The 24,937-nt window shown below is 33.2% G+C and overlaps 1 protein-coding gene across 3 annotated transcripts in view; it reads left to right on the top strand.

Moving 5' to 3' along the window:
- The window catches only part of NECTIN3 (nectin cell adhesion molecule 3), a 103,465-nt gene that overhangs the window by 37,616 nt on the left and 40,912 nt on the right, over positions 1–24,937 (top strand). For 2 of the 3 annotated variants that reach the window (XM_055126724.1, XM_055126725.1), the window contains exons 5-6: positions 931–1,082; positions 23,771–23,909. In XM_055126724.1, the coding sequence (XP_054982699.1) occupies positions 931–1,082; positions 23,771–23,909 (291 nt within the window). Of the gene's footprint in view, positions 1–930; positions 1,083–7,889; positions 8,799–23,770; positions 23,910–24,937 lie in introns of those variants that run through there. The other variant, XM_055126723.1, reaches the window with a different exon arrangement.

Here is a 24,937-nt window from a genome sequence, read left to right as displayed (position 1 = left end):
ATGACCTTAGACTTCTTAAGAGTTGGAATTTATTCCTATTATCTTTTACAATAACATATATTCAGGGCAGGATATCATTGCTAAATCGATGTAGGCAGCACTTGAAAGGAATTATTTGTAATAAATGGTCCTTTGGCTTTTGTCACAAATACCCACCTGATTACATGAGAAGGTCTATCTTGGTGCTTCGGAAACTTGCTTAGGTAGGGCACAGTGTATAGTTTGCTCATTATTAAATCATACTTTTAAAATATACTATAGAGGCTACTAAAACATTATCCTGTGTGTGACATGGCATTTTATTAAGAAAAGTGTTGATACATCTTTTATGATTCATAACTGACTAAGAATTGCATTAGTATCTTTGGTACTAAATTTTTTTTTGAATCATAGTTTCTCTCATGTTTCCTATTGTAATTTGTTGGGGTGACTGGTAAACTTGCAGGAATTGTTTATCTTGTATTAATTTAAAATTATTTTAAAATTCTAGTAGAGGTGAGAAATATTTATCATTATGAACATTTTTAATATTTATCATTAAAAGTTCAGTTTTATCTTTCACCACTCATTTACCACTTTTTGCCATATTGTGCTTCTTCCTCCTTTTCAGGTATTCACTAATGTGGTCTTACAATAAATATTTGTTTTCTTTAATTCATTTGTTTATGTAGCGTATAAGAGCGAACTCACAATGGCATTTAACTTTGTCTTTCTTTGAGTAACTTCACTAAGTATGTTGCCCTCTAGGTTTCCATGTTGTGAATTTATAAACTATCATTTTTTGACTCGAGTAGTGGGTTCCATTGTGTGTGTAAGTGCAGTGTGTATTGTATTCATTATTTCACTAGTTTCTAAATGGAATACTTATTTAAATACCTCTTGGCATAGTCTCAGCATTTTTCGAATAACTTCATGCTTCTTAAAATCTAGGTTGGATGGACAGTGGCCTGAAGGTTTATTGGCTTCAGACAATACTCTTCACTTTGTCCTCCCGCTGACTTTCAATTACTCTGGCGTTTATGTCTGTCAAGTGACCAATTCCCTTGGTCAGAGAAGTGATCAAAAGATTATTTACATTTCAAGTAAGTTACTATTTATTGACAAAGTTAGTTACTTAAATTGTTCTTTTAATTACAGTAATAACAATAACATTATGATTCATGTGCTGATTTATACTTAAAGAAAGTTCTTCAGTGTGAGGTTTTCCAGATAATCTGGAGATATGATTAATTGTATCTGAAATGCATGTACAAGTGTCTTTCCATTAAAGAAACATCAGAATGCCTGTACATTTTAAGGCAGTTAAATTTCCAATTAAATAATAGAAATGTTATCTTTGTAAGTAATAAACCTCTTTAGTGTTTACATTTCTCTACTAAGAAAAAAAATATGTTGGGAGTATTCTGTTGGTTTTGTTTTTGTGGCTCCAATCACTCAAGTGCCTTATAATTGAGAGGACAACTTTGATGACCTGATTTACTGCCATTATTTGTCACTCAGTACTGTACTAAAACACATTGGGTTATTGAGAAGTTAAAATACTGTTGATAATGAGATTAAAATTTAAGGTACTTCTTACTAGGGACCTATATTTTTCATGGTCTTTTTAACTGTGTTTGTTTCTGTTAATTTGACTTAGTAAAACGTTGGGCTTTCATAAAATAAACACTTTCTGCTTTTATGGATATAATAAATTAGCGGTAGAATTGCTAATTTATTATATCCATAATCTTGTAAATTATATAAATATTTTGAGCACTTCTTTAATGTAGAGTATGCATAATATAAATTATGCTCAAGAATTTAGTAGTCTTCACAGCTAACACAGAAAATTAAAGGAAAAGTGAAGAGAACCTTGGGAAATGCAGGTTTGTAAATTTTGGAATAGATAGTTAATGTTTTTATCTCTGGTCAAATCTAAAACTAGAGGTTTTAGAGGAAAGCTTCCTTAAATTAACATTTTCAGGCATTTTATGATCAATTTAAGAACAATCTTCTGTTAATTATTTACCATAGCACTTACACAATTTATAGTCGAAGTCTCATCTCTTAGCATCTATATATACATGTGTGTTGTGTTTGCTTCATATACTACTGCATACCCAGTATTTAGTGCTTGGTACAGGATATGGACTGAGGTTTATTTTTTCATAAATATCACAAGAACCTTAGAATTATGAATAATCCTCTGCTGGCCTTTCCTGCTAGCAGTAACACTTAGTAGAAATATGAATAAGATAACATATTTGTGTTGTATAGTCCATTTCCCTCAATTTTTTAATTTAAAAATAATCAAAAACAGGATGCATTTTATATCAGATGTTACAAAGGACTTTTTTTGTTTCTGTTATAGAAAATTGGATGTGCAATATTACTGTAAATCTTGAGACTCAATGTGTTAATACTTCTTTAAAATTCAGTGTTTAATTTGAGCATCTGTACATAGTTGGATTCAATTGATAATCTAAATTTATGTCTTTTGACACTTGCTTCTGTTTCCCTGTACTCCTGTTCACTTGTATGTATGACTCCTTTATAATTTTTCACTATATGTAGAGGTATGAAAGTCATCAACACTTAACATTCAAAACTGTGCTAATATCTCTTCTGCCTCCTATTACCAAACCTATTTTTTTAGTTATTAGTTTTTTTTTTTTTTGCTTGTACCATCCTTATATTTGCTCACGGTATAATCCTTGATATTTATCCTTGATTTTAGGGTAAACGTGTTCCTTATCCATCTTAAGAACAAATCAGTATCAGCTTTCCCATTTAGTTATATACGTAACATAGTACTAGTTCTTCTCTTTAGTCAGTTTGTTCCTAACCATCAAGCAATCATTATTTCACTTTTTGAGTAGCCATTTAATTTCTCTGCTGCAGTCAAAGCCTAGCTGATCTTTTTTAGAGGACATGTCATTTGTCATCTCTCTGTTCCAAATTTTCCTCGGACTTCTTATTTTAGCCACAGTGAAAACTAAGTCTTAGAGTGATGTATAGACTCTGTTCTTGCTGTGATCCTCCGATCTTTATCATACACCTTGCTTACTTGATTGTAAGCCACATTGACTTCCTTTCAGTTCATTGAATACAGGAGGCACATTCTAGGACAGTTGCAGGGGCTTCAAAGGTAGGCTCAGAAGGTCCAGAGCCTCCTGCCAGTGATTCTCAGTCAGTCACGCCTGTAGTTCAATGGAAGGACCTGAGAATGCAATACTGTTTGGGTCCTGCAGTGCCTAGGATTACGCAGACTACCCCAGCATTGCTGGGAGCCTTCAAGGCCAAACAGCATTGCTTGGGCCTTCAGTTTTCAGGTAACTTCAGGACTGCTGAGACTTGAGGTATTAGGTGGCTGGAAATCAAACACTTCTCTACTTCTTGGTCCCAAGGGGCACATTCCTACCTAAGTCTTTTACTGTTCACTGTTTAAAATAATCATCAATTTTTCTTTTAATATTTGCCATAATGGGGCTGGAGTGATAGCATAGTGGATAAGGCGTTTGCCTTTCATGTGGCTGACCCGGGCTCGATTCCCAGCATCCCATATGGTTTCCTGAGCACCGCCAGGAGTAATTCCTGAGTGCAGAACCAGGAGTGACCCCTGTGCACTGCTGGGTGTGACCCAAAAAGCAAAAAAAAAAAAAAAAATGCCATTATAGTCTGTATATTGAATGGAACATTCTTTTTGTTTTATTTTTGAGCCACACCTAGCGATGCTCTGGGCTTCCTCCTGGCTCTGCAATCTGGAATTACTCCTGGTAGTACTCGGGAGTCCAGATGGGCTGTCAGGGATGAGCTCTGGTTGGTTGCATGCAAGCCCTACCTGCTGTACTATCTCTTTGGCTCAGAGTGGAAAATTCTTTTCTCACCCTTATTACTTCCGTCTCCTTTTCTATCTTGTTTTTCTCCATAGTACTTATTGATGTGTGAAATGGTACATATTTGTATTCCAGCATGTTGTTACCCCCTCTAGATCCTCTGTCTTAAAAGGACAGAATTTTTGCCTGCTTTAATTACTATTCCTATCTATGGTAATTTTTAGCACTTAATAGCTGCTTCATAAACTTTTTTTGGGGGCGTGGTATGAATAAATTTAGTAGAAAAATTGGAAAGAACTAAATATATAATTCAGAGTCAGATTTTTATTATCTTTGATAAGCAAACTAATAATTTTCTTAATAAGATTCACTATACTTTTTTAAATTTTTTAAATTTTTATTTTATTTTATTTATTTTTTATACATTTTTTTAAATGAAAATTTGCTAACTTTTATGGGAGGAAATACGTATTTGAGTGGATACCAAAAATCTTCTAAGTACTTTAGAAAAAGATACCATTGCAAAAGAGTGAAATAACTTTCTTCAAGAATTAGACCTAAAACAAACAAACAAAAGGGTTAGGCTTTATTTTTTTTCCAGAGTCCTGAAAACTACTAGTACACTGTGTTGAATTTACCTAATTCCTAAAAAAACTTCCTTCTCTATCAACTAACCTGAAAAAGAATAATTCCCAAATGACTGGTAAAAACCTAGTAAGCTTTTATCAGGATAAAAGGTCGTGATTCATATATTGTAATTGATTAGTCTTTTCCATTTTGTTATACATATATATATATTTGTATATATATATGCCTTTATTTTCTTTATTTTTTTTTACCTAAATACTAAATTTATATTATGAAATTTCAGGTATGCTTTTCATTTACCTGAGGTGGCATGCTGAGGTCTGGGGGACCTCTCCTGGTGATGCTCAGCCAATTGGTCTAAGCAGCTCAAGTGCTGAGGGATTGCCTGGGTCCATCAGTGCCAGGGAGTAGGCCTCCAGTGCTATGGCTGGCGATGTTCAGGAGCTGTGTAGAGCTGTGGTTAGATCTTGTGTTCTGATGAATCTGCAAGGCATGTGCCTGGACTGCTGAGCTATTTCCATCCCTGTGATTTAGAAAAAAACTTATAAAAGGCATGGGTCTAATAACCCGTTTACAGTCTTTTTAGTAGACTAAAATTTCTACTAGAACAGAAGAGTTAGCAGCTATTTGAAGGACATTGTTATTAATTCTATTAGACATTTTTCCCAAGTGGTAAACCTAAAATTTTGGACAATAGATGATTGATTTTTGAATCTTACCAAACTTCAGTTGTTACTAATGTTGGGATATTCTCTTAATCATAGTTTAGCAGTGACTATTTATCCAAGCTTACGCAACTACTGGAAATGCTTTTTTTTTTCTAGTTGCCTTTTTATGCTTTTCTCTAATTGCTGATTCCTCTTTCACAATAGAAAAGCATTTTTTTATACATAAATTCTTCAATCCCTAAAAGTCAAACTATTTACATATGCAAATCCAGACTAATCATCAGGCTTTACAGTTTGCATTTTATCAATGCTTTAAAGATAAAAAATGTATCTTAAAAATAAAAGAATATATACATTTTGTGTATTTGAACAATTCATATAAAGTCTAAAATATTTCATTTTTTAAGTTGTTAGTTGTAGGTTAATGATATAGCTTCAATCTCAGTGGGCTATTTATTTTATTCGGTTGAACTCATGAACTTGAAGATGGGAAGAACTCAGTCTACTTCTTACTTACATTTGTTATGTACTTGTTTGCTACACATTTAGTAAGAATATAAATATATATTGGTGATAACAGAATAATCCATTTACCTCTGCAGTTGGCTTGGAACTCATTGTTAATTATATTGAAACAGAAAAATGAGAAAACATGACTTAGGGGCCTAATGCACATTACTATTTTAAATGCCCTTTTAAGAATCAAAATGTATTAGCAAGTCTCTCTTTAGGGAATGATACTATATTGAGGCTAAAATAGTTTTAAAACTGATTGAGAAGAAAGGAATGTTAGGGTAATAAAATGTTGAGATGTCACTGGACAAAACTTAAGATTTTTTAAATAGTTTGGTTTTAGTTTGCTTATCCTAGATTTTTGAAGGTTGATTATCATTAAACCTGACTTAACAGTCATCAGTATGTGTTTACGTAAAGAACTTTGCAAGCAAGCAGAAATAGGAAATGTCAGTCATTTTTCTTTTTGAAGAAGCCTGGTGATAATGTTCAGTCATCTATATATTGAGGACTCAGATGTATACACTTTCAGTATTAGTATTTCATTAAGACTTACCTAAAACTTAAAATCTTATTTGCATAAAAATGTATGAATTTTATTAGTTATTAGGTAATTTGTACTTTCATTTAAGTTGTGCCAGTTTTAATACTTTGTTGTTTGGGAATATTGTGAAGATTACATAAAACTTTGTTTTTCATTTGCTTTTTCTTCCAAGTCTCTTAAGTCTTATAAATGATGACTTTTCAGTCTTTAATAACCTGAATCTATGAAATTGGATTATTGTGAGACTATACAATTTTTTAATATAATGAATGTTAATTGTCACCCCCCTCTTCAGATGAATAGTTTAGTGAATACAGGCTCACAAATGAGAAACTTGATTCTCTGACTTACATATAACTAATACACACTTTAAAGGAACTTGACAGAATTGTTTTATTGGATTAAACCCCTAAGAAGTTAGTTAATACTGTTTTTGTTAAATCTATATTGTACTTGCTAAATTTTTACCACATTCTATACATATGGCATTCCGTGATGAAACCTGGTTCAGTAAGTATTTTCCTTTAGCTTGTAATTTTAGAATAACTTACCCCATGTAGATGTAGTATTTTTCTAACAATCATATTTTTGAAAGCTCTCTCAACACCATTCATTTAAAAATTAATTATAAAAGATTACCATTTGAGTCATTTGTTTTTATCAATGAAGAACCTCAAGATTTTTAACTCATTCTTCAAAACTTTAGAATTGTGATGACCTACAAATCCCACTTATTTGATAATTAACCAATATTTAATTTTTACTATTTATGTTTAGTTGCTTTTTAATATTAATAGCTGTTTACTCTATTTTCTAATGGCAATATGCAGGATCATTTGCATCTAATATTTAAATATTATTAGAATGTTCTCTCTAAAATATTAGCTATTCCTTTTGAGACTTCTTAATGTAACATTAAATTTTGCTGATATGAGTAAAACCCCAAATTTCCCAAGTGTTAAGATATTGATATCTTACCCATGGGGTATAGATTATAATGATGAAATTTTTTCATAATACTTTATACTTATAACATGTTTTTACTTTATTTTTATTAGTGTCATTTGTTATCAGACCATTTGGCTAACACAATATGAACCAGGCATTTTATTTTTTAAAGTTACTTAATAAAAACATCTATTTCATGTTTCCTTTCTAGAAATTGTAATGTTTTCTTTATTTAAGGAAAATATTTTTGAGAGAATTAAACCAACAGCTTATACTGTGGTCACTTAACAATCTATAGTTTTTCATTCTTTTAAAGACATGTTCAGATCTTACAAAAACAAACATGGGAAAAGATGGAATTAAGAAGACACTTTAATTTCTACATTCTTTCATTTTATTTCCTTGTGCTACTGGCTAAGAAAATGTACATTTGAATTATTTTTGTGTATGTAATTATTAAGCCAGCAGCTTATAAGACACTTATATAATACCATTAATTAAAAAAGTTTTTTCCTTAGAGTAAAGTATGCTTAAACTTGAAATAGAAGGATTTAGTTTTATGCCATAAGATAATTCTCCTTTTCTTTCACTACATCAGTTACTGACCAATTGTCAATTTTGGGTTTTTTTTTGGGGGGGAAATATGTCAGTGCTGTTACACTCTAATCAAATCAAATTAAGAATGAAAAACTATTGTTACTATGAATATTTATTCATTAACTGTGCTGTCTTTTCAACTTGCTGCTGAATCAGCCTGCATTGACATTCTTTGCCTTTCTGTGTCTTGTCTATCTTTGCTGTTTCCATTAGATCCTCCTACTACTACAACCCTTCAACCTACAATTCAGTGGCATCCCTCAACTGCTGGCAACGAGGAAATAGCAACAGAACCTAAAAAATTGCCTTTCCCATTGTCAACTTTGGCAACAATTAAGGATGACACAATTGGCACGATCATTGCTAGTGTAGTGGGTGGGGCTCTTTTCATAGTCCTTGTAAGTGTTTTGGCTGGAATATTCTGCTATAGGAGAAGACGGACGTTTCGTGGTGACTACTTTGCAAAGAACTACATTCCACCATCAGACATGCAGAAAGAATCACAAATAGATGTTCTTCAACAAGATGAGCTTGATTCTTACCCAGACAGTGTAAAAAAAGAGAACAAAAATCCAGTGAACAATCTGATACGGAAAGACTATTTAGAAGAGCCCGAAAAAACGCAATGGAACAATGTAGAAAATCTCAGTAGGTTTGAAAGACCAATGGATTATTATGAAGATCTAAAAATGGGAATGAAGTTTGTCAGTGATGAACATTATGATGAAAATGAAGATGATTTAGTTTCACATGTAGATGGTTCCGTAATATCCAGGAGGGAGTGGTATGTTTAGGAACCATGAAATGTGACTAAAGTGTACAATGTTTCATTCATACTAGTTGATCATTTTCAGATTGTTCATACTTTTTCTTGAGGAAGAATAAGCTTTTTCAACTTGATTTTCAAGCTTTTTATATTCTAATTTGTCAAATGAAAATGTAAAATCTGGGTTCAATGTATCTGAGCTGCTTTACAATTTTTTTTCAATGCTGTACTACTGTCTCAAGATTTAAATTTTAATGCAGAGTACTTTTATTGGTCTGACGCACAGGTAAGAAGAAATGTCATCATTAAATGTATGACTTTTTTGGTACAAAAATTAAAAACAAAAAAGGAAACTACCTTGGCATTGTGTATTAAATGTTTACTTAAGACTATAATCTCAAATATAATGCTGTTAAACATATACCTCTCAAAATATCACCACTAAATGATACTATGTCAAAATTGACCATAAAACTAATTCAAAAAAGTTTATATATTTTATTATACAAAAATATTCAACCTAATGAAACACCTTTCCTTTTCAAGCATTATTTTTTAAGTTTCTATAAAAATGGAGTATTTACCTCTGCATTTTAATGAGCCTTGCCATAATTACTGTAGAGTGGCTTTACAAAAATATTTTGTTGCACTAAAACTGTGGTAGTAAACTCAGTGAAAATAATTTGTGGAAGAATATAATTAGTTGGTCACAACTTTTGTCCAAATGCATACAAGAATAATTAAAATATGCCTTTAAATAAAATTATTAAAAATTTTTATCTCTAGAGGACAATTCAAATATTGTCTTGTGAACATGAATTTTGGTACATTAAGTGGTAGTTTTGTTTTAATGCTTTACATTCTAAACATAGGATAATAATAAAAAGATGTTATACAGTCGAGTATAGTGCACAAGAGGGCATTTTAGTATATGCAAAAACATGAATAAACTAGCATTAGCGTACCAGTTCTAGAAGTGAGACGTATCAGCCAAGGATCTTTAGGAAGATTTTTCTAGACCATCTTTCATCATTTAATTATGATGCTTTTCAAACGGGTAATTTGATAAGGAAATAGAAAAATCTGAATTATAGAACCATTCACATAACACTTGCTGATGGATGTTGGCAAATTACTCCCTTTTGCCTTCTAAATGTATGTATGTGTTTGAAACTTTTTGTTTTCACAATTAAAACTGGAAACACTGAGGGGGTTGTTTTTGTTTTTGGTTTTTTTTTTTACTTAATTCATTGTTATTTCCAGAAATCATGTATCTTCTGAAAAAAAAAATGTTATATCAACCTTCCAGTGTGGATTTTCTTTGTTGGGTAATTAATTTGCTTCAATAGTGAAGTCTTGTTAAATTGTAATATGACAACTATTTTGAAGCCCAAAGAATATGTTTTTTTCTGTTGATGATTTATTTGAAACAAAGGACTTTGTAGAATTGCCTTAGGTGTTTTGCCAGGGAATTGAAGTGGATATTAGAAGAATCATACATTAAATAAATTATTTTGTTAACTAAAAGGCAAAGTAGGTACTTTTTTTTAACCTTCCTAACCACAAACCGGCTCGTCCAATCTTACAAGAAAGTTCTAACGTGTGCGTAGAATTTCACAAGTAGTGAAAGCTTTGTTACTAATTAGCTGTTTTCTATATTTTAACTAGTGCTTTTTGAAAATAAGAAACATTTCTTAAACACATTTCTTACTTGGTGTAAGACTATGGTTAAGTAGTCTCCAGTTAAGTTCACAGATATTTTGAAATGTCTTTTTTTGTACAGTTGGTTATTGCTATACAAACACTACATTCTTTGGTTCAAAATATTGAAAGAAAAAATTATCTTGGTGTGGTATCCTATGTTTGAAGTGACTTTAAAATATTAAATTAAGCAATAATGTAACACATTGCGGTGATAAAATTTCTAGCCATGGACACATGACTTTGTTTTAATCAAAATTTCATCTTCAGGAAAATGATGTGAAAGGCTATAGAAACTTCAGTAGTCACATTTAGAATTGTTCAATTTGAGGGAAAGGAACAATATATTTAATAATTTGTGTTTAAAAGTTTTAAACTTGCTTCCGATTCTGAACTTCTGTTATGGCTGCTAAAACGGTAAAGATCTTTTTCTCTCATTCTGAGAGACGGTGACGAGGAAACCTAATATTTGTAAATTTTTATATTTTTCTGAATGTAAATCATTTGGCAAACTAAAAGTTTTTAGAATTTTGTGAATGTACTAGTGGTTTTATGTTCATTGTACACAGTCTCATTAGAACTTTATGTGCATGTCTACTGGCCTTAGAAACTTGATTTTAAACAGGATTATAGGATTAAACATTTTGTTAAATTCTTGAATATCCAGTGTTCACACCTGATACATAAATGTGCAAATCGTACTTTTCTTCCTTTTAAAAAGTTAAATAGTTTTACTTTGGCCATGCTTATATTTATTTCATATTTTTTTTGAATTATAAAATTTTTGTATCTTAAAACTTTTTTCATACTGGTTGAAGCATTTTAGTAATACAACGGAGATAAATGCAGCTCACTTTATTCTCATTTTAATTAAAATCATAAAAAACTTTTCAGCCTCTGAAACTGAGAAGTTGAACTTTATAATTTAACTTCATACTTGAACAATTTATTATTTTTAAATGCTTTATAGATGCCTAAATATATGTAATTTGTCTAATATTAAAGAATTTACAAGATTTTTAAGTAGTAGCTGTTGCTTCTGATAGCCATAGATAGGAAGTTATTATGAACACAACCTTGGAATAATGTTCAACCTTTAGGGGTTATAAATATAATGAATACTTGAGAAATAATTTTTTTTTTACTTTTGGTAAATACTTATAAAAGCATAAATATGAATTTTACTTAGGAAGTAGATAAATATGAAGAAGAAATGGTATTCATATAGATTTCTTAATGAGATTTGGAGGTTAATTACTTTTCTGATTGCTAATTAGAAACTATCATTTATACAGTACTTCTTTCAGACTTCCCTTATATTGAGTTTGAATTTAATTTTTTGTATCAATGGTCTATCGGCCTCCTCCCTTTTTCTGCATTTCTTCCTCCCCTCCACTTTCCTGCTCCCCTTTTCTCTCTCCTTCCTTCTTTTCTCCCCTCTTCTCCCTGCCCCTTCCCCTTCTCTTTCTTCCTTTATGTTCTCCTTTTCCTTTTTTTTTTCTTTTGTTTATTTTGTTTTTGGGTCACACCATTAATGCTCAGGGGTTATGGCAGTAGTCCTGGCATTGCTTGGGGGACCATATAGGATGCTGGGGATCGAACCTGAGTCGGCCAGATGCAAGGCAAACGCCCTACCCACCGTACTTTCCACTGCTCTGGCCCTCCTTTTCCTTTTCTTTCTCTTCTTCCTCCCCCCAACCCCCTTTCCTGGCAGTACTCAGGGCTTACTCTCGACTCTTTGTGCAGGGATTACTTCTCATAGTGTTAGTCTAGGGTTTGAAACGGGCAGCTACATGGAACGCAAGCACCATTACCCTTTACTATCCATTGAAGCCTCTATTTTTTTTCCAAGTTGCTCATTAATTGGTATTGCCAATAGCCATGAAAATATGTTGATTCATTTGTCTTGGGTCCCACAGCCAGTTGTACTTAGGGTGGGATTTACGCCAAGCTCCTAGCTCGAGGGTCACTCCTAGAGGTGCTCTGAGGGGTTTTGGAGATGGAACCTCAATTGGCCACGTGCAAGTGCTTCACCCGTTGTAGTATTTCTCTGGCTCCCAAATCTTTAAGTTTTTAAAAATTTCTTATATACATTCCTTTGACTCTTAAGTTATCCTTATTAAAAGATGACTTGCTGAAGAGAGAATGAAAATAGGAGAGGTAAACTATTTTTTAAACAATTTGATGCTATTTTATGCAAATTAGAGGAATTTCTTGTATTATACAAAATTATAATTATCAGGTTCAGCAAAGTGAAATTTTAAAATTTTCAGCAGTAAAACTTCACAATTTTTTTTTAATTAAAGGGGCCTTAGTGTTTTTCACTTAATGTATATGAGTTTGACTAGAAATGCTATTGTTTATAGTGAACTCCATCTATCTTATTTCTGACATTTAAATTTATGATGTTTCTAAATTACTTTAGAAATTACAGTTTTTTAAAAGACATGCAATTTGGAAGTTTGAATTCACTCTTATGCCAATAAGGAGTCACACATAAAAGAGTTTTGTAATAACACACCCATTAAACCAACTTTGTTTCTTTCAATTCTTTGGTTATGCATTATAGTGTATTTTGTTTACTTCTTGGGGTCAAACTTTTTAAAACCAAGTAGAAAGCTTTTGCTATATATACTTTAATGGTCTTTTTAATTTTTTTAAACTTGAGTTACATCTTTGAAGGAAAAATAATCCACTTTTGAATGTCTTATTTACCTTTGGCTTATAATCTGTTTATGGACTTAGCAGAGTAAAAGTGATCTTTAGTTGTGTGACTTTAGAATGTAAATAGTCCTCAATATTTTTATATAAACTTGCTAACTAATTTCAAAGCTTCAGTAATAAGATTTATCTCAGGGAAAAGCTGCTCTGGGAGGAATGGTTTGGTCTGAAAACTAGAGGTAATTTTATCTGAGGCTTTGGCCTCTTATTTCAATTTTTTTGTGGGGGCCTTAGTTTTATGGACACATATAAAAGTAGTGTTGAAGAAAATTGATAATAAGTTACTGATTCATGGTTGTTTCACTTAAACTCCTATCATGTAATATACCCAGATAAAACACCTGCCATTAGTTCACCTGTCAATATATTAGAGTGTATAACACTAAAAGATAAGGAACATTTGGAAAGTATGACAACAAACACTCCAAAACAACACAATATCTACTGAAAATTACTGTGTGTATGTTTACAGCTTTAATTATTATCTAAAAGTTGTGAGTGGTTGAAAAAACAATTTAGTTTTTGAAGCAAACTCGACAGTGCTCTTGACTCTATGGCAAGGGTTGCTCTAGGGGTTCTTCGGGGGACTGCAGCAACCATCTCTTCTGGCGTCCTGTGTGTAGACCTGTCTCCCCAGCCCTTGCACAATTTGTAATCTAAGTGTTTGCCAAGTACTGCTCTTTGACTTTCATAGATTTTCCCTTGCAATTTAGTTGTAGAAATAGCATCATTTGCCCTGCACTTTCCCAGTTTGAGTTTTGCTAGTTGCACCTTTGTACTTTCTGTGAGTTGACAGTAGATCTGAAAGCCTTTGGAAGATGGGGTTTAATTTGAGGGTGGGGCAGACAGATTGCATTATAAATAGTGGTATGTTCTTCCATCAGAAGGTACTTACTGCTTGCTTTTCTTTTGATAGCAACAGTCATTTTATGTTGAAGTCATTATTAAAGAACCTGCTTAATGTCTAGATCTGTTGACTGTTCTTTTACCCCATACCCTGTGCTTTGATGTTTGAATGATTATGTGCATGCTTTTCCTTTACTTAAAATTCCCTTTTCTCTGTCTTCTGCTACAGGCAATCAGTGTTGGCTGCTAACTCATGATAGTTTTGTATAACTTTTCCACTTTGGAGCTAGTAGCTGTTGCTCATATTTTATGCCATCTTATATCGTAACTCAGTTTTAATTTTTAGTTATTATTTCTAGTTCATTGGTCTCCCAAAATCTTGTTATTGACTGAATCAGATAAAAATTAACAAGTACTTTATACATATGTTTATAAATTATGTCTTAAAATAGAGAAGTTTGCTTGTATGCATTATAAACTACTCAATAATGGATAATTTAACATCAGTGTTTTTTAGAATTCCTTCCATTCATTCTTTGCCCTTGTTGATGTTACTCTGATGACCAGGGTTGCACACATTTCTGGCTGTGGTGCCACATGTTTATTGCTGGGTGTGGTACTTGCCAGGGGAGTGCACATCAGGTTGTGGTACTTGCACACTCAGTCATGATGCTCACTGAAGTTTGCAATCCATTAGTTACAATGATTCCACATATTATCCTCACACATGCTAACATGGTGCAGCCAGAAATCACTTGCCACACTGCAAATCACAGATAGTAGAGCAGCCAAGTTCTTGATTCAGTCCATGCTGAACAAAGGATTTGAACTCGGTGCGTGCAAGAGGTGCTCTTAGCCTCTGGGATATTTTTCTTGCCCCTAAATAATGTTTTTAAGTGGTGATATTTTCTCACTGAACGTAATTTGGGGAAAACTATTGTTTCATTTTAAATATGTGTTTCTTTTTAAATTTTCTTCACTAAATTACTTTTGAGAGAGCTACATAGTTGGACTCTATTTTTTAATCTTCGTTGTACACTTTTGGAGACAGTCAAAGGCTAATTCCATTTCTTGTGCATGTTGCTACTTGACATAAGATAGCTAAAACATGAATAGCTAAAAAAATTTCTTTAAATGGAAGAAATTCATTGTTAGTGTGTTTTATAATGCATGTTCATCTCAAGTTCTGTTTTGGGTTTGTCTTTTTATGTTCAAGATGTTTGTCCTTTGATTTGCTACTGATATCCTTGCCCCTTACATTAGCTTCTATTTCCGTATAATATAGGTGTAGTGTGAAGTTCATTGTTAATAATGAATTTTAATTTGTTTTATTTGGCTTTTAAATATGTTTGAATTAAAGGATTTATGCTATATCTGCTAAGATTGCTTCATAATGTTGATGAAGTTTGTAAATTTAGAAAAATAAGATGTTGACATTGACTTCTTTGGTTGTTACATGTATCCTTAAATGTTTAAAAAAATGTGTTAAAGAACCGGGAATTATTAAAAGTTATTGGTAATTAAGTTTTAGGCATGATGTTCTAGGACCAGTCCCGCCACCAGTGTTCCTAGGTTCCCTCCAACTCCTCCGGTCTGCCACCTTGACAAGTTTGGACCTCATGTTTTCAGTGTTGTTGACTCTGGTTTGGATATATAGCTTTGCTTACTACAACACATTATTGATGAACATGAGGGCATATGATTCTCCCCCATTGCTTCCAGTCCTCATCGTCCTCTCTCAAGGTTTCTTTCCCTCTGACTCCTCCTCCCTTGACCTCTGGGGTCAAGGGTGATCTAAGCATCTCTCTACTACACTGTATTCTCTTTCAAGTTATTTTCTCTGTCACAGATAAATGAGATAATCCTGTTTGTCCTTCTTTTGACTTCTTCATATGATATCTTCCAGTTCCATTCACAGCAAATGATTTTATTTTTCCTTGCAGCTGCGTAGTATTCCATTGTGCAGATATACCAAATTCTTCATAATCCACTCATCTCTGAGTACCTAGGTTGATTCCACAGTTTAGCTATTGTATTAAATACTGCAATGAATGTGCATGTATTTTTTTTGAGTAAGTGTTTTTCTGTGTCCTGTTGGTAGATAACCGGATGTGGAATTGCAGGTCATATGGTACCTCAGATCTTTGTTATTGAGAATTCTCCATACTGTTTTCCACAGGGATTGAAGCAGACAAAATTCCTACCAGCAATCAGTGAGAGTTTCTTTATCACCACACCACCACACCATTGCCAACAGAGATTGTTCCCACTATTTTTGATAGTGTCCTATTCTCTCAGGTGTTAGATAATACTAGCTTACCTTGATTTGGAATTCCTTAAACACAAATGATGATGAACATTTTATGTTCCTTTTTGCCACCCCGTCTTCCATCAAGAAGTGCCTTTTCATTTTCAATTAGCTGACTTTGTTTTCACTCACCCACATCTCTTAAGCCATGCAGACATATAGTCTCATTTGTTTGATTCTGTTGCTTTTGTTAATGGCATATCATTGAAGACCACTTTGAGGTCCAAATGGTGGAACATTCTGCCTGTATTTTTCTTAGTATACTCAATATGTTCTGACCTAATCTCAAGGTTTTGAGCCACTTTGAGGTTTGTGTGAGTTATGGATCGAGCTTTCACATTTCATATGTGGTCGCCCAGTTTTTTTTTCAGACCATTTGTTGCAGAGATTATTCCACTTCATGGTCTCAGCTCCTTTGACAAAACAGATATGGGGATTTGGGATATGTCATAGATGCGAGGGGATTTGTTCTTGAGTATTTGATTCTGATTGGTAGGTCTGGGAGACTATTCCAGTACCATGCAGTTTTGATCCCTATAGACTTACATAGTACAGTTCTGTTTTTCAGTGTGGGTTTGGCTACATGGGTCTCTTCTGATTCCTACAAACTTTATACTTTACTAAGGCCTTGAGTATAGTCTGAATTTAGATGGAGATCACATTAAATTGATATTAATAGTTTAAGTAGGATAGTCATTTTGACTTGATTCTTCCAATCTATGAGCATGGGATATTTTCTGTTTTCTAAGATCTTCTATTTCTTAAGTGATTTAAAGTTTTTGTGGCATAGAACTCCCAGGCCTTTCGTTTCATTGATTCCTAGGCATTAGATGATTTTTAAGGACTGTTTTGAATAGGATAGACTTTTTGATATCTGAGTCATTTGCATATGAGAACATGACCTGTTTCTATAGTGACTTGGTAATTTGCTATACATTAATTTATTTCTAGGAGCATTTTTGTTTGCGATGGATTCTTAAGGGTCTTCTATGTACATTTTCATATCAGGTACAAATAATGATAATTTTGACTTTTTCACTTTGGATCTCTTTGTCTTATTTTTGACTTATTGTTATAGCTATAAGCGATCTTGCTCTTATACCTGATCTCAGAAGGATGTCCTTGCTCTTGTACCTCACCTCAAAGAGAATACTTACAGTTTTTCACTGTTAAGAGTGATACTGGCTCTAGGCTTTGATAGATAATCATTACTATCTCAAGGAAGATTCTTTTCACCCATATTCTGTTAAGGGTTGTTTGTCTTTTTTTCTTTTAAATAAATACTGGATGTTGAATGTTGTCAATTCTTTCTTGCTTCACTTGATATGGTCATGATTTTTATTTTAGCCACTACTAATGTGCTGTGTTAAGTTAACTGATTTGCGTATGCTGAGCCATTCTTGCATCCCTGGGATGTATCCTACTTGATCAGGCTGTACAATTTTTAAAAGGTATGTTTGATTAGGTTTGCCAAGACTTAGTTAAAGATTTTTGCATTGATATTTATCAGGGAGATTGGTCTGAAATTTTTCTCTAGAAGTGTTTCTAGAATCAAGACACTTCTAGACAGAAGAGGCATTTGTATAATGTTTGTTCTGAAGGATTCCTATGTCTTCAAAGCTCAGAGAAGCTTTGAGAAGCAGTAAGTCTTTGAAGATATGATAGCACTCACCATTGAACCCATGTAGATTGGGACTTTTGTTCTTGAGAAGATTCTTAGTTACTATTTCAGTTTCCTTGTGATGTACCTGTTGAGGACTTCTACTTCCACATTGCTTATGTTTGGGAGATTAGAAGACCAAGAACCTTCCCATTTATTTAAGGTTCTCCAACTTAAGAGCATAAAGTTGTTATTAGTAACATTATATTTTGAAATGGTGACGGATCTGTTGTAATTTCTCCCCTTTTATCTCTGATCATTTATTCAGACATTTTCTCATCTTTTCCCTCATGAGACTAGCTAAAAGTGAGTCTGTCTTGGTTTATTTTTTTTAGAAGAGTTAGCTCCTGGTTTCAATATTTGTGTTGCTTTCTTGGTTTCTATCTCATTAATTTCTGCTCAAGTTTTGGATACTTCCCTCTTTCTGCTACTTTTTGGATTCATTTGCTGCTCCTTCCTCATAGTTTTGAAATGTGTGTTTTAAGTGGTTGGTTTGGGCTTTTCTTAATGTAGGTCTGCATTGTTAGGAATTTCCCCCTTAGTATAGCCTTTGCTCTATTCCTTAGATTCCGGTATCTTAGATCTTTGGTCTCATTAGTTTCAAGAGAACTTTCTTATTTTTCCTTGATTTCCTCTTTGATCCAGTTGTTAATTGGCAGTGCTTGTTCAGCATTGAAGTGTTGGATTCCATCTCCCTTTGGTAGTTAATTTCTGTTTTCATGATGTATTTTGAGAGAGTTCTTGGCTTGATTTTTGTATTTTCAAATGTATGTATGAGTTATGCCGTAGCATGTGACCTGTACTACAGAACGTTCCGCATGTAGTAGAGAATAGTATGTATTCAGTTTTGGGGGGATGGAGCACCCTGTGTATGTTCAGTAATATCAGTTCTACTAGTCCATCATTTGGTTCTTGTCTCAACTGATATTTTGTCTAGTTGATCCATCATCTAGTGATGAAAGTGAAGAAGTAAAAATCTCCCACTACTATTGTGTTTCTATCAGTATGTTTCTTTAGATTTGCAAGCAGAAACTTTTATGAACTTAACTAACCCTTCATTTGTTGCATAAATGTTGATCACAGTACTGTTCATCACTGTCTCCAAATACTGGTCTGCTATAAATATTGCTCTCCAACTTTTGTTTTTTGGTATTTGTCTGTCATTGGCTTGTATGATTGTCTTCTATTCTTTCACTCTGAATATACATTTATCCTGTGAATTTAGGTGTGTTTCCTATGGATTTTCTTTCCAGATCCGTGCAGTTACTCTGTGCCTTTTAGAGGATGGTTTAATGAAATTAAAAGAGGTTATTGCCTCTTTTAGGATCATGTTGCCATGCATGCGTGCGTGCGTGCATACATGCATGTTTGTGTATGTAATCAAGTTAATTATTTTGGAATTGATTTGGTAGTCTAAATGTTTTACCTCTTGTATGTCTGAAAGTTTTTTATCTCTCAAGTCTAAATGGAAGGAAAGGGTAGGAAACTCTAGGTTGAAAGCTTTTTCCATTCAATACTTTGAATATGTCTTTCCATCCTTTCTTATTCCTATGGGTTCATGTGGGAGGTACATTGTGATTCTTTCCTTATTTTTCTTGTGTTTGAGATTTTTCTTCTCTTGCTACTTAAAGTAGTTTGTCTTTCTCATTTTACCATTTTGGTTACTGTGTATTTTGGTGTTTTGTTTGATTCTATTTTATTTGCTGCTTTCACTCTTGAATCTGTACAGAGACCAGAGAAGTTATGTTATTTTTTTCACTAGTTTTTTTTTTTTCCTTTTCTCTTTTTCCTCACCTGGTATTCCTCTAGTTTGGAGACTATTCCCCTGCTTTACCAAGAATCTTGCATTCTTTTCTATTCTTTACTACTTTCTTATGGTTGATGACATGGATTTTTTCCTGAGTGTTGCTGATAGTTCTCTTCATTCAGTATTCTGTTGTAACTTCCTATTAAATCCTTCAATTTTTTGTATGAACTTCTTGAAATAATCCAAGGATTATTTCGTCCTTTAGTTGACTGAATTTCTCTGCCAGTGATTGCTTTGTTTCCATTGCCATTACATGGATTGTTGATTTGAAGTCCTCTACACATCTTGAGACTTTAGTTGAGCTCAAGGATTTGCTGGACATTTGTCCCCATGTACAGGGGATTTCCTTTGGCCTTAGAGATATGTGGGTGCTGACAGTCATTCCCAATTATCTGAGTACTGATCTAATTCATTATGTTACAGTAAGGGGCTACTGCTATCTGTTACTCTAATAATTTATGTGCTTTTGAGAATCTGTGTGGTCACATATTTCTGATTTATAATTTCTTATTTCAGGAGTCCTGCAGGTAAAGTTCTTTCATTATTACATACAATAATAATGAAAGTATTAAGGAATATGTATCCGAACCGACTTGCACAGAGAGTTACTGAGATTGGAAGAGAGGAGAGTTGTGTTAGAGTCGTGTGGTTTGGAGTATCAGAGCAGCCTGTAGGACCCCTGGAAATTGCTGATTGGGAGTAGTGCAGCTCCAGGTTTTGTTGCTCTGTGAGGAAGGTTCTGGGGCCCAGGGAGGGGCAATAGGGCTTCCCCTTGTCCTCAGCATTGGGGAGGGATTGTCAGCTCTGGGAGCTTTCCAATGCTCTGAATGAGGTCACACACTGTGTCAGCTTATGGTGTTTGGGGGAAGTCATGGTGCCAAGGGTGGGGCCCCTGGCCCTCCTTATCTGCAGCTTGGGGCAAAGACTGATCAGCACCGGGAAGGGTGTGGTAGTCTGTGAGTTACATCTTTGTCCTGCCAATTCTGCAGAAGACATTGCTAGAAATAAATGCACACAGAGTTTATAACAGTAACACAGACAGCCTCAATGTATGATCAAATGTCCGTCTCACAGAGGACGTCCATGCCATGGCTTCATTACATTTTGGCTGTTTAATCTTGACTAAGTTACTCAATTGAACTCTTATACTGTACGTTATGGTGGCTTATAAGATTAACTCTGAGAGGAAACATTCAAGTGAAAGTTTAATTGTATGATTTTATTCAGAGCATATCCTCTTTATACTTTCCATCACACTGTGTGGGTACCAGGGTGGCAGGTGAACACTTGACACATGACCAAGATAGGTTATGATCAGTCTGTGTGTTGTGTATTGACAACTTTGTATTAAATGCATTCTTCTTTTCTCTTAATGAGGGAATCTCTGTATGCTGTTGGAAAAAAATATATTTAATGAATTATTTGACCCGATTTGGAGATGTGCTTTCTGAATACAATTATTAGTATGTGTGTCCTTTACTTCCTAAACCTAACATAAACCCTGATTATTTGTTGACTCAATGAGACTGACGATCTAGGAAGAGGACTTTTATCAATTTTACTGAGATAAATATTAAGACAGATATAAAGACTTAGATGTCATGTCAGAAAGATAAACATTAGAATGTTTTAAAGGAAAAGAATTTGATTTATGTGTATATAAAATTAGTAATAATAAAGTGCTGTGTTAATGGGAGCAAAACTGGGTAAAAGATAAAGTTTATAGGATGCCACATTAACCTGCGAATAATATGCTGACATTGAAGTTTGATGACAAATGAAATGAAGTGTATTTTTTAAAAGTTATAAAAGTCATTCTGAAGGACTTAATATTTAAGTATGAGTGAAAAGGGGCTAGAGAATGATATACTCACCCATTTTAAGTTTGTTAGGAAAATTGTAAAATAATATATGGAATTTTGTTTTTTAAATACTGCCATACTTCAGTTCCATTTATAAATCAGGTGTACCCATATTTGAATAACTTTACACTTACTCATTTGTATTAGTAATAATAAAAATAAGTTTAGTATCTTTTTTAATAATAAAGGTTCCATATACATCATATTACTGGTTTTATTTCAAATTCTGTATACTTGGGCACAAGTGAACAGTCAACCAAAGGAAGATTTCCATTTAAGAAAAAACTTTGAAGAACCGCTATGGAATATGTAGTATAACTGACAGGTTAGGTGTCCTTTTTGCCGCTAACAAGATGTATGACTTGTCAAATAACTTTGGTCACATAATCTTAACAGATTTCTATAGCTCTGTTGTTAAAAACTGAAGATAAAATATAATTTGTATAGTAGAAGAAGTGGTAGTATAGAATAGTCTATACAAGTCATCCCAAATACAAATGGTAAGGTAATATTGACTCACGTATGTTCTAAATGTTTTTTGATTTTGAATTAACACATTTTCATGTGAAGAGAGCAACAAAAGTCAAGCATCTATTAATAAATAAGTCAGTTACATCAATGAGTCAATTATATCAAAATAATTATGCATTCATTTAGATTAGTGAATCTAAACACTTAAGATTCTGTGTTTGAGAAAAGATTAAACAAGTGACATATTTACTCGGTATATGAATTTTAGTCAAGAATGTGGTAAATGAAAAAAAAGAATGGGGTGAATAAAAAGAATTAAAATAGACTTTGTAGCAATTTAAAATATACCATGTTTCTCAACTTGCCCTAAAACAGTTGGAAGATAATTCTAAGTGTTTCTTTAGGGATGATAATGAGCAGATAAAACATTTTTGAACTCCTATTAAAAACATATATGCATTCCAAAACTTAATTCTGTTTAAATTTTTAGTCAACCTTCATATCTTAAAAGTAATGCCAAGTTAAGTGAATCAGAGCGCTTTCTTATCAAATAGGGGATTCAAAAGAAGGATTTAGTTGAGACATATTAAAAACGTTCCCAGGCCCTGAGCTGAGTAATAAAGTGACGCTGCCCTTGCACAGGGCTTACCCAAATTCCATCTCAGGCACTCATTATGGCCCCCTGAGCCCACCAAATATTACCTGAGTAGAGAGCCAGGAGTAATCCCTGAGCATGGATGGGTGCAGCCAAGAAACAACCAAAACCAAACCAAACCAAAAACATTTCCAGTAGAAGCCTACAACTAGAAGTTTCTGTTCTACTGAAGTATTTCCCCCTACTATTTTCTGTTACTCATTGACTGTTAGCAGTTTTTAAATAGAATTGAGTGTTATTTTTAATATGTATTGCTTTGTGTTTGTTTGCGGGCTACAGCCAGCATGGTGAGTGCTTACTCCTGGCTCATGCTTAGAGATCACTGGGGATTGAACCCAGGTCAGCTGTGTGCAAGGCAAGCACCTTACTTGTTGTCCTAGCTCTCTAGCCCTAAATATTTAAAATAAGTTCTTTAAAGTGATTTCAAAGGTACTTTTAATATGTCTGTAATGGCACTTTGTAACTTGTTAGTCACCATAAAATTTTATTACTGATTTAATGTGACTAAAATATATAAATGATACCCATGCAGAGAATTAATAGTTTGTCCTAGATGTAAACTTAACTTCGAACGCACAGTTATAAATATATTAGTAAATTCTCTTAGGTGGGAGACCATAAAATAATCTTATTTTCAAAAACAGTTCTATGAAATGTTAGATATGTTTTCAGACATTTACAATAAAATTTGTGGTACAATCTCAGAGCAATCAATATTCAAAAGTCATGTAATATTTCCATTAATAGGAAATAGGGAAAGATTTCCATTTAATATTGTTATAGTAACTATATCTTAGAGAATTTTGTATTAACTGCATAAATCTGGAAATTTCTGCTAAAGTACTATTTTAATACTTATGTCTCAAAATTTTAGTGTTGCATTTTTGCTGTCTATTAGGTTTGCGATGTTTTTCTTTGTCTCTTCAACATAGAATAAAGATGATGTGTCTATTGTTTGTTAACTTATTATTACTTTTTTGTGTTTAATATTCTAGGGTAAACTTGAGTTTCCATTCTTTTTCTCTGTTTTCTTCTCAGACATTCTTTGCCCATAGAGGATAGATCATTTGTTGGTATCTTTTGAGAATATTTTCAAAACTTAAAGCAAAACCAGAACACTAGCATGACATGTTGAAAAAAAGGATGTTAGCATACTCTACCTAAAATAACTTCTTCAGTGTCCTCTAAACTTGCCATTGCATAATATACCTCTGATATTCCTTGCACAGAAACCAGGGTATACAGATTGAGCAACTCTTAAAATTATTTGAAAACCTTAATTTTTATTACTTTCCAGATGTCCCACTTAAGCCGACCTCTTCCATAGCTGTAGCCGGAGCTGTAATTGGAGCTGTACTTGCCCTTTTCATCATTGCTATCTTCGTGACTGTACTGCTGGCGCCCCGAAAAAAGAGGCCATCCTATCTTGATAAAGTGTAGGTACCTTGACTGGACTCATCTGTATGTGTTTAGTATGCATCAGTTTTGACGTATTGTGAAGTGTCTGAAGTACTTAAGTAAGGATATCATTAGTGATGACTGTTTTCATTAGACTGTCTCACACTACATCTTCTTGAAGGAACAGTGTCGAAAGGCACCCAAGAAAGATCCTACACTTCCTTTTCACTGATTATATGTCTTTCCACACATAATGCCACTTTATATTATCCTGCCTTCTTCAAGATTGTTGAAAATCTTGGGATTTAAATTCTTTAGGTTGTATATGCTTTTACATGTATAGATAAAATTTTTCAGTTGCTGGAACCCAAGAGATAAGGACTAAGGATCATGCCTTGTATGCAGCCAACCCTGGTTGATCTGTAAGTTATAATAGCATAGTTTAGTAGTAGGCTAATACATCAATGTCAGCATTTTACTTTTTGAAATTATATAAAATATTTCATGTATACATTATGATGTTTTTGCACATTAGAGTTTGTAATTATGTCACTCCTTATAGTTCTCATTCTATGTATCCTTCAGTATAAATAACATTTTTGTTTTATTAATCACAAGAATTGAATATTAATTGTATGTGATTTTGAAATATAAGCATGTAGAAAAGTTTTTCCTAAAGTACAGTGAGCTATACAATATATATTTAGTTGTTTTGTTTTAGATAAACAATATTTAAATATATAAAAATACTGATTTTAAAATCAGATTAGGTCATCTTGGCAGAAATAAGTGTATTTCCTAATAATATAATAATGGTCCCTTTGCTTATTTCACCAGGTTAGACTTTATTGGTCCACGTATTTAAAAACCTTAATTTAGATGATGGATATTTAGAGTAATCCAGGATTTTGAAAATTACTTTTGGAAGTGTTTCCAAATTGCAATATAAACTTTTTTTTTTTTTTTTTTGCTTTTTGGGTCATACCTGGCGATGCACAAGGGTCACTCCTGGCTCTGCACTCAGGAATCACCCCTGGCGGTGCTCAGGGGACCATATGGGATGCTG

This window comes from Sorex araneus, chromosome 2, assembly GCF_027595985.1.
Source record: "Sorex araneus isolate mSorAra2 chromosome 2, mSorAra2.pri, whole genome shotgun sequence".
In the NCBI taxonomy this organism is placed as follows: domain Eukaryota; kingdom Metazoa; phylum Chordata; class Mammalia; order Eulipotyphla; family Soricidae; genus Sorex; species Sorex araneus.
This window is presented reverse-complemented; position numbering and strand designations above follow the sequence as displayed.